The sequence below is a fragment of the Bidens hawaiensis genome, unplaced genomic scaffold, assembly GCF_021521415.1.
Source record: "Bidens hawaiensis isolate Kalapana, Puna unplaced genomic scaffold, B.hawaiensis_p1.1 tig00014295_1, whole genome shotgun sequence".
NCBI classification, from domain to species: Eukaryota; Viridiplantae; Streptophyta; class Magnoliopsida; order Asterales; family Asteraceae; genus Bidens; species Bidens hawaiensis.
In genome coordinates this window covers 599,617-610,363 of record NW_027492230.1, presented here as the reverse complement: position 1 = coordinate 610,363, position 10,747 = coordinate 599,617, and the positions used below count along the sequence as shown (strand labels likewise).

Here is a 10,747-nt window from a genome sequence, read left to right as displayed (position 1 = left end):
ATTCAAAAAAGAAAAAATATATATCCCATTTATTTTAATTCTTCATTTGCCCGCCGCTTTATGATAAAAAAAACAATTAATTTGGTTTACAAAATGTTAAAAGTGACATTTAAGGTTAGTGTTAACGGTCTAATCATCCATTCCAAAGTCAAATGGAAGACGCCAAATATGAATAATTAACAACATCACGTCCCATTACAATCCACTCCTACTTATACATATACACACTCCATGGATGAAGAAGAAGTTGGTAGAGGTGCATAAAAGAAACCAAAACCTCTCTCTCACAAACCAAACCAATCCATTGATGCCATTTTTGATTCCATATCAAAGATGACGTCACCTTGTTGGTTAATCTCTGTTTCTTGTTCTTCATCCTATTCCGTGTCACACAACGCATCAGGCGCTTCACTTTTTTTTCAATGGCTGAGATTCATCTTCCTCTCTCCATGCCCACAAAGAGCTCTTCTCTCCGCCGTTGATCTCCTCTTCCTCCTCGTCCTCTTCGTTTTCGCTGTCCGAAAGCTGTATTCAAGATACACTTCCAACACATCACCCGTTGATGAGCCTTTTATTGCTAAAAACAGAACTGTTCACAGTCACACTCACACCAATATTTGGTATAAGTTGTCTCTGTCTGCAGCTATCATATTAACAGTGTTGTTTATTGTTGCATCAGTTTTGGGATTCTCCGAAAACACCGAGTCGTCTTGGAAGGCGCTTAATGGGACTTCTTGGCTAATTCAAGCTTTAAGTTTTCTTATAATCACTGTTTTAGTCTACCGCCAGAAGAAACATCAAACCATAACTCATTCAATCACGCTTCGTGTCTTCTGGGTTGTCAATTTCATCCTCGTTGTATTGTTGGCTTGTTCGGGTATTATCCGGCTCGTTTATAGTATCGGGAACGCTTCGGACATAGTTTCGGTCATCTCTGTATTGTTTTCGGGATACCTGTTTATTGCATCCATGATTGGCTCAACTGGTGTTCGAATATCTAGAAATGATAATGGTAACGGTAACGGTAACGATGACGAGAAGGTGTCAATTGTAAGTGGATGGGCTACAGCATCAATCATATCAAAATTATTTTGGCTATGGTTGAACCCATTGTTATCCAAAGGGTACAAAACCCCTCTAAAGGTAGTAGACATCCCGACGCTATCACCCGAGCATCGGGCCGAGAAATTGGCAAGCCTATTCGAACGAAACTGGCCTAAACCGAATGAAAACCAGCAGCATCCTGTCCGAATCACGCTTATCCGAAGTTTCTGGGCATCTGTGTTATTTAACGCGTGCCTTGCACTTATAAAGCTCTCGGTCACGTATGTCGGGCCTTTGTTGATCCAGCGGTTCGTTGATTACACGGCTGGGACTAGATCGTCACCGTTCGAAGGGTTTTATTTGATACTAACACTTCTAGTTGCAAAGTTTATTGAAGGGTTGGCATCCCACCAGTTCAATTTCCACTGCCAGAAGCTCGGGATGATGATCCGGTCGACGTTAATAACATCATTGTACAAAAAGGGGTTGCGCCTCTCGTGTTCGGCCAGGCAATCGCACGGTATCGGTCAGATAGTGAACTACATGGCGGTGGATGCTCAACAAGTGGCTGATATGATGGTTCATTTGCATGCTGTTTGGGTTATGCCTCTACAAGTTGCATTGGCACTTATTATTCTTTACACATACATTGGGTTGCCAGCAGTGGTAGCGTTGGTTGGGCTAGTGTTGGTTCTTACATGCGTGATATTTGGTAATAACTTGATGAACAGGTTCCAGTTTCGTCTTATGCAAAACCGGGACAAGCGGATGAAAGCGATGAATGAGACGCTTAATAACATGAGGGTGATCAAGTTTCAAGCGTGGGAAGAACACTTTAAAAAGCGGATTAAAGCGTTTCGCGAGTTAGAATTCGGGTGGTTAAAGAAGTTCGGGTACGCCATAAACGGGAACACGATTATTTTATGGAGTACCCCATTGCTAGTGTCCGCGCTCACCTTTGGGAGCGCGGTACTACTTGGGATCCCGCTAACTTCGAGCACTGTTTTCACAGCGACGGCGTTGTTTAAGACGTTGCAAGAGCCCATTCGGACGTTCCCTCAGTCGATGATCGCGCTATCGCAGGCTGTGATATCGTTGGGGAGATTGGATAGGTTTATGCTGACTCAGGAGTTGGATGAGGGGGCGGTGGAGAGGCTGCCGGAGAGTGGCGACGGCGCGACCGCGGTGGAGGTTAGAGATGGGTCTTTTAGCTGGGATGATGAAGCTGCTAATGGTGCTGTAGTCATGAACTTGAACATTGACATCAAAAAAGGACAACTTGCGGCAATTGTTGGGACTGTCGGTTCTGGGAAATCATCTCTTCTTGCCGCAATTCTCGGCGAAATGCACAAAATCTCCGGGAAGGTACTTACTACTTGTAAACGTTTTGAGTTTAATGAAAAATTTTTTAAATTATTATTATTATTTCCTCTCCTCTCCTCTCCGTCATATCATAGTCAATTTGATGCGAGGTGTTTTTTATGAACCAAATATCTTTTCAGTCCTTTACGACCAAACAAGCTGACTGTATGTTTTGATTGGGAAAATCTTTGAAATAGTCATGTTGAAATTCTTATATTCAATTTTAGCCATTAATTAGTCAAAATTCCAATAACAGCTATCAAGAACCCTCAGAATTGATGGAACTCGTTAAAGAACCGTCAGATATGACAAAACTCGTTAAAAAACCGTCGAATCCGACGGAAATCAATGAAGAACATTCTTGATGGCTATTTTGAGAATTTTGACTACTTAATGGCAAAGATGGAAATGGGGAGGTCAGCATGAAGTTTCATTCATAGCCTGAATTTCCAGCACAAACTATTCTTTTATTTTAATGAAAACATATTTATGTTAGTGTAGTTAAAACATATCAATTCATCCTTTAATCTAATAACTAATTACTTAAATTATAAAGATTAAAATTATACAAATATTTATGTCAATATAATCAAGATATTTATATCTTAAATGAAATCAGATCTAACCTTTTTTTTATTAAATCAATTTATATACATTTTTAGAGTAGTTGATGAATGTGGTAAAGTTCATCGAACGATATTTATAGGTATAAGATGATTAAGATAACAAAAAAAATATATGAATAGCAATTTTATTCTCGCATATTTATTCAACTTTCATGGATCTATGAAGTTTTCATCCATCTCCTTCGATATTATAATACAAAAGCGTATTTTATTCATGCTAATTTTATATATGATCTTTTCTTATGTTATTCATAATAAAATATCTTCATCATCTTTTGTTAAAATTCGTTATTTCATAGGAAAATATAAATACAAATTATAGTCGCTATGTGTATCTTTTTCGTGATTATTAAGAAATTGCGTGAGAATACACCGCGCATTCGTATAAAGATTCCATTAAAAAATATAATTTGAACTTATTAAAAATTTAATTTGATAAATATAGTTTTTTTTTCAATTTAATCATTTATTTTTTTATGGCTTAATTGTATTTCTTTTAAGAATCTCGTGCATCACATATTCACATGGGTTCTAAAGCTTTTATATATACACATACATACATATACCACACATACATATATAGAGTTATGTTAAAAAAGAAACTCCAAAAAAGTGTGAAATGAAGAACCCCTTTCCGAGCCCTTGAACATCTCTCTCCATCCTGTTATGCACCATCGATAAACTACATCACATCTTTTTTGTAGGGAAAAAAAACCCTAAAAAAAGAATAAAAATAATATAAAAACGCAAAAATAAAAACCAGAATGTTTATCTAGCATCACTCGTTCATTAAAAAAAATTCGGTTAAGTCTTTAGATTTGGTTTTTGAGGGGGGTTTTTAGTTTAGTTATGTCATGTAAGATGTAGATTATCAAATAACACAAAATGTCATGTGTCATGTTCCTACAGTATCCACACGGTCGACATAACGTAGAAACATGTCCATGTGGGCTTTGATTTATTTATTTATTTATTATTATTTTGGTTGAAAATTCCCTAAACTTGTTGGGTTATCATTTCTTGATTACATGATATGTCAACTAATGCATGTCCTACCCTTTGTTGATGATCTTGTAACAAACAGGTGAGGGTATGTGGGAGCACCGCGTATGTTGCACAATCAGCATGGATTCAAAACGGGACGATTCAAGATAATATTTTATTCGGTTTGCCAATGAATAGGCGTAAATACAATGACGCGATCAAGAACTGTTGCTTGGAGAAAGATTTAGAAATGATGGAATTTGGAGATCAAACTGAGATCGGAGAGCGTGGGATTAACCTCAGTGGTGGCCAGAAGCAGAGGATTCAACTTGCACGCGCTGTTTATCAAGATTGTGACATTTATCTTCTTGATGATGTCTTTAGTGCTGTCGATGCTCACACGGGTTCTGAAATATTTAAGGTGATCATGCACATTAGAACAAAATTTATTCATTTGTTTCGAGTTGTAATTCTAACAGTTTTGTTTTTAAGCTTCGATTGTAGGAATGTGTGAGGGGGGCTCTACGAGACAAGACAATATTACTCGTCACGCATCAAGTTGATTTCCTCCATAATGTTGATAAAATCCTAGTAAGTATATTATATCATAATCTTTGACATTGTTTGTATGCACATACTTTAATTAATTTAATTTAACTTGAACTCTGTCAGGTTATGCGAGATGGGATGATTGTCGAATCAGGAAAGTACGATGAACTACTAGAAACGGGTACGAATTTTAAAGATTTAGTTTCTGCCCATGAGACCTCTATGCAACAAGTAGAAATGGAACCCACCACATCAGATATTGTATCCCCTAAAGCTGTTCCAAAGTCTCCTAGCCAACACCACCACGAAAAAGATCAAAAGGCGTCAGAACAATCCAAATCTAGTTCTGTCGGAGGATCCTCAAAGTTGATCAAAGAAGAGGAGAAGGAAACCGGAAGAGTCAGCTTAGGTGTTTATAAGGCTTTTGTCACTGAGGCTTTCGGATGGTGGGGTCCGGCTATTGTTGTATCACTCGCATTACTGTGGCAAGCTACGGTGATGGCAAGCGATTACTGGTTGTCATACGAAACTGCTGATGCTCGTGCTGCCTCTTACAGTCCTTCACTGTTTATAGAAGTCTATGTAGCTATAGTCTGTTTATCTTTCGTTTTGGTATTCACTAGATTCATGTCTGCAGCAATCGTTGGTCAAGTAACTAGTCAGGTATTTTTCAAGCAGATGCTTAACAGCGTACTTCGTGCTCCAATGTCTTTTTTCGACACCACCCCTTCTGGAAGAATTCTTAGCAGGGTGAATATTCTCAAAACTTTCCCTTTTTGGAAATTAATATTTGAATGCTTTAAGTAGAAACCATACTACATATACCTATATGATATCAAGCATAACGCAATTAAACCATAACTACACAATATTATTAAATAAGTATATTTAATAACAACTAACTTTGAGTGACTATCTTTTCAGGCATCAAGTGATCAAACCAACGTCGATACATTCATTCCTTTCTTAATGAGCATCACTCTTTCTCTATACATAGCATTGCTAGGCATTATTATCATCACTTGCCAGTACGCTTGGCCGACTGTCTTCTTATTGATTCCACTTGCTTGGCTCAATTACTGGTATCGGGTATGTTTCATTTATGTTATGCAGTTAGTGAACTACTTACTAGATTTTAACATTTGAACTAATTAATTAACTTTATCAGAGGTTCTATCTTTCATCGTCTCGTGAAATAACACGGCTTGACTCAATCACAAAAGCCCCTGTTATTCACCATTTCTCAGAGAGTATCTCAGGCGTTATGACGATAAGATGCTTTAGGAAACAGGACATGTTTATTGTAGAAAATGTTGATCGCGTGAACGGGAATCTAAGAATGGATTTCCACAACAATGGATCCAATGAGTGGTTAGGATTTCGGTTAGAGTTCATTGGAAGCTTATATCTATGTATTTCCACTACTTTCATGATTTTATTGCCTAGCAGCATTGTTAAACCAGGTATGTATATTTATGCATCTGCAACACCATGTTTAATTTATCTGAAACTTTAGAGAAATAATCATAAAATGGATTACAGAAAATGTTGGATTATCACTCTCGTATGGATTATCACTCAACGGAGCTTTGTTTTCGGCTGTATTCTTTAGCAGCTTTGTTGAAAACCGAATGGTTTCGGTTGAAAGAATTAAACAGTTCACCGTCCTACCTTCAGAGGCCGAATGGGTGAAAAAAGATAACCCTCCTCCTTCAAATTGGCCTTCTCGTGGCAATGTAGAACTCAAAGATCTTCAGGTAACTTAATCTAAGCTCGTATCTTATGTTCATTTTAAAGTTAAAGTTTCTGAATGTTTTGTTTTGAAAACAGGTGAGGTATCGGCACAACACGCCTCTGGTTATTAAAGGGATTACACTAAGCATTAAAGGAGGCGAAAAGATCGGTGTGGTTGGTAGGACCGGTGGTGGAAAGTCAACTTTGATCCAGGTTCTGTTTCGGTTGGTGGAGCCATCTGGCGGGAGTATCATCATCGATGGTATCAACATCAACACCCTTGGATTGCATGATCTAAGGTCAAGATTTGGGATCATTCCTCAAGAACCAATTCTTTTTGAAGGCACTGTTAGAAGCAATATTGACCCCATTGGTCAACATACTGATGAAGAGATCTGGAGGGTAAAACTTATTTGTTTTTTTATTACTTCTTGTGAAAATGACTACATTTTTAACTGAATCATTATAATGACACTAAATATATACTAGTATACTACATACAAATGTACCCTGAAAATACAATATCAATTACTATATTCAACAGTTTTCATGGATGCACCTATAATGATGTCTAACATCTTTGGCCTCCATTGATTCATCTCTAGGTTTGTAAACAAACCAAGCGATGTTCGTGTTCATTCTCTTAACTTAAACCGAACAACCGGTCAGACACGAACAATTAAACAAACGATGTTTTATTGTTTCTGCCGTTTGTTAAGAAAATGAACATGTTCATGCACGTTTTTGTTTGTTCGTTTATAGTATAAACGAACATCAACGAACAAACATAGCTGAACATAGATGAACGAGCATAACTAAGCTAAAACTAGTTAAAAGTAATGTGAAGAACAACGTGTTGGGCCTAAACAAATGAAAACTAATGACAAAAAACAAATTTAAATAAACAAACGTTCATGATCATAAAAGTAACAAACGAGACACGTGTTCATGTTTTTTTTGTTTAACAAAATGACCAAACTTTCTGCCAAGCAATTCACGAACCGTTCACTGAACGTTCGATTCGTTTACAAGCCTATTTAGTATTTATCTCACGCGAAATTTTGTTTTGCAGGCCCTTGAGCGATGCCAGCTTAATGATGTTGTAGCTGCAAAACCAGGAAAACTAGATTCTGCAGGTACTAAAAACAGTTATTTAACAATAGACGTCGGGGTGTGTGTTTAAAGTAACATATTGATCTTGTTTGTTTTTTGTTAGTTGTTGATAATGGTGAAAACTGGAGTGTGGGACAAAGACAGCTTCTTTGTTTGGGAAGAGTGATGTTGAAGCACAGCAAGCTGTTGTTCATGGACGAAGCAACTGCTTCTGTTGATTCACAAACCGATGCAGTAATTCAGAAAATTATACGCGAGGACTTTGCCGACTGTACCATTATTAGCATTGCTCATAGAATACCAACTGTGATGGACTGCGACCGTGTGCTCGTCGTCGATGCTGGTAACTGATAACTCTTTTTCTTATCTTTAGGCTTGTAAACGAACCAAACGAACATATAAACAAATGGGTTTTCTTGTTCATGTTTGTTCGTTAAGAAAATGAGCTTGTTCATGCTCGTTTATGTCCGTTCGTTAATAGTATAAACAAACGGGTGACGGACATCAATGAACAAACAGAGCGCACACCAATTAATATGGTGTGCCTAAAAGTTAGATAAAACTACACTAAATTGTAAGAGGAGATATCTCAATTAAACAAAACTAACCTAAATTGTAACATGCCTAAGTATACTAAATGATTATATTAATGAACGAACTTAAACTAATGTGAAGATAAATGTACGTAAAGGAACAAAAAGAAACGATCATAATTCATCGTTCACAAACATAAATGATTAAACGAGGCATGTGTTCATGTTCACTTGTTTATTAAATAAACGAACTTTCCATCAAACGGTTCCGTGAACGTTCAGTTCATTTACAGGCCTACTTATCTGTGAAAGACTGGAATTAATATATCCAACGTCAGTAAAAGAAACTAGAAACCTAGATAAACCTAACTTAGCCTGCGGGGCGTGTACTAATAAATTCTAATAATAAGTTAGTAGGATTTGGATCAAATACAAATGAAATTAATGTGCTAAACGTGAGAATCAAGTAGAGTAATTATATATACAAGTAGAGTAATTATCATAGAGTAATTGTAATTACTCTATGATAATTACTCTACTTGTATATATAATTACTCTACTTGATTCTCACGTTTAACACGTTATTTTCATTTGTACGTTAACCTTCCCCTAAGTTAGTAACACTAATAACTATTAACTAACCTTATGTCCTTATCTAAATAATAGTTGTTGAATATGTGGTTTTAAACTTGAATTCACTTGTTTTGTTTTAAACAGGTTACGCGAAAGAATTTGATAAACCATCGCGGTTGATCGAGAGACCGTCACTATTTGGGGCTTTGGTTCAGGAGTATGCGAACCGGTCCTCTGGTTTATAAACAGTTAAGTCAAATGAAAGCATAAGGTTTAAGAAGAGGCTTGTGATTTGACAGTTTTGATGAATCAGTTGTCTAGTATGTGGTAATGATATTATGCTAAACTTGTGTCTAAAAGTTTGCCATTTGAATTCTATTACGTTGAGATGATTCATTATTATTCTACAGTGTAATTTTGGTGGTTGCAATTTCTAAATAAGTTCATGTGACAATACATTTAATTGCAGGTTTCATTTAGGCATTTTATCAAGCACTTGATTTGTATTCAATCTTATTAAACAGAAACTTGATCAAAATGAGCAATCAATTAACATGCCAATTTTTTTTTTATTCATAATCAATTGGATAAATTTTGGTTACCAAGCCCAAACCAAAATGGCATAAATAATATTTAAAAAACAATCAATTAAAAAAATGCCGATCAAAATACTGGTATATGCTATATGGCGACGCTTCATCGTTCTCGTTGCTCCTTCCAAGCTCCAACCTTCCTTTAGTTCGCTGCCACCAGTCACCATCATCTCCAGCAATCCACAACCGCCGGCGCCACCGAACAGAACACCGACCACCCCCATACCAACTCCGTGACTCACCAAGGTATGATTTTAAGTTTTAATTATTTGATTATTATATTTTATGGTTGTTTCACTAGTTGGTCGAACGATTGGATATTTGGATAATATAAACTGCGAAGAGGTGTTCAAACAATTTGCTATCAAGAATGCTAGGAGAGCTTCACGATTCATCGATTAACGGTCAGCTATTATTGTATTTGTTTTTATTATTATATTTTGTTGTTTTTATTGTTATAACGTTAATGTCGTTTAAAATTAGCTTATGTACTTTGGGGTATACTGCCATTTTCGTCCATAAGTCAACTAACAGAGTTAGTGATTTGAACTAGGACAAAAAATAAAAAAGCCAGGAGGACAAAAATAGCTAAAAAAATTGGACGGAAATAACAAAACTAAGCAAATCACGGGGGACGGAAATAACAATTCACTCCCGAACCCAATTATACTTCTAATCTAACTTTACATAATATAATCTTTTAATGCCTATCTAATAAAAACAAAATAAAAAATATAAATTGGATATGGCTCAATGGTAAAGCACTCACTTTACTAGTGAGATGTAGGTGGTTCAAACCTCACTATCACCAATTTATATGAGAGATATGAGGGATGACTCTGGCTTGACAAGGTTCAAGTCCTTATCTCACCCGGTTTTACCGGCTCCTCGCTGTCGTGCCGTTTGACGGGCGTGGGGGTCGGGTTTTATCCGGGGAATCCAATAGATGGACCGCTAGGGGCTCCGTCCGTTCGGACTTGTGGCCTGATCGAGCTACCTTTAGCCAATGGAGGCCGCGTACAAAGTATCCGTCGTTACTTGGTTGGTCGTTCCAAAAAAACAAAAAAAATAAAATAAATGTAAAGGGTCCTCGAAAATAAATTCAGCAATCCCATTAAACCTTATGTAAAACTAATGCATTAAATGATTGGACCATAATAACCCAGTGGTTAAGAGGTTCCTCATGATCGATGGTGATGAAGATGAATGCTTTTCATAATTCTTTACTAATTTTTTACACCCTGGTTAAGTTGGATGTGGCTCAATGGTAGAGCACTCACTTTACTAGTAAGAGGTAGGGATTCAAACCTCACTATCACCAACTTATATGGGAGATACGAGGGATGACCCTGGCTTGCCAAGTTCGAGTCCTGATCTCACCCGGTTTTACCGGCTCCTCGCTGTCGTGCCATTAGGCGGGTGTGGGGTCGGGTTTTATCCGGTGAATCCCTCAATAGGGTGGACCGCTAGGGGCTTCGTCCGTCCGGAATAGTGGCCGGCTCGGGCTACCTTTGGCCAATGGAGGCCGCGTACGAAGTACCCGGCGTTACCTAGTTGGTCGTTAAAAAAAAGAAAGTAGACTATTTACACGCTGGTTCAGTTAAGATTGACTGAACATGTCCAAAATAATAATTAC

The 10,747-nt window shown here is 37.2% G+C and overlaps 1 protein-coding gene across 1 annotated transcript; it reads left to right on the top strand.

Moving 5' to 3' along the window:
* Nucleotides 1-233: 233 nt before the first annotated feature.
* Nucleotides 234-9,013, top strand: LOC143546269 (ABC transporter C family member 4-like). The gene is made up of 11 exons (XM_077037970.1): nucleotides 234-2,409; nucleotides 4,117-4,437; nucleotides 4,521-4,607; nucleotides 4,689-5,315; nucleotides 5,490-5,654; nucleotides 5,734-6,028; nucleotides 6,108-6,322; nucleotides 6,396-6,701; nucleotides 7,372-7,435; nucleotides 7,516-7,755; nucleotides 8,663-9,013. Exons 1-11 carry the CDS (start codon nucleotides 334-336, stop codon nucleotides 8,761-8,763), a joined length of 4,497 nt encoding a protein of 1,498 aa, XP_076894085.1. The 5' UTR covers nucleotides 234-333; the 3' UTR covers nucleotides 8,764-9,013.
* Nucleotides 9,014-10,747: the final 1,734 nt, after the last annotated feature.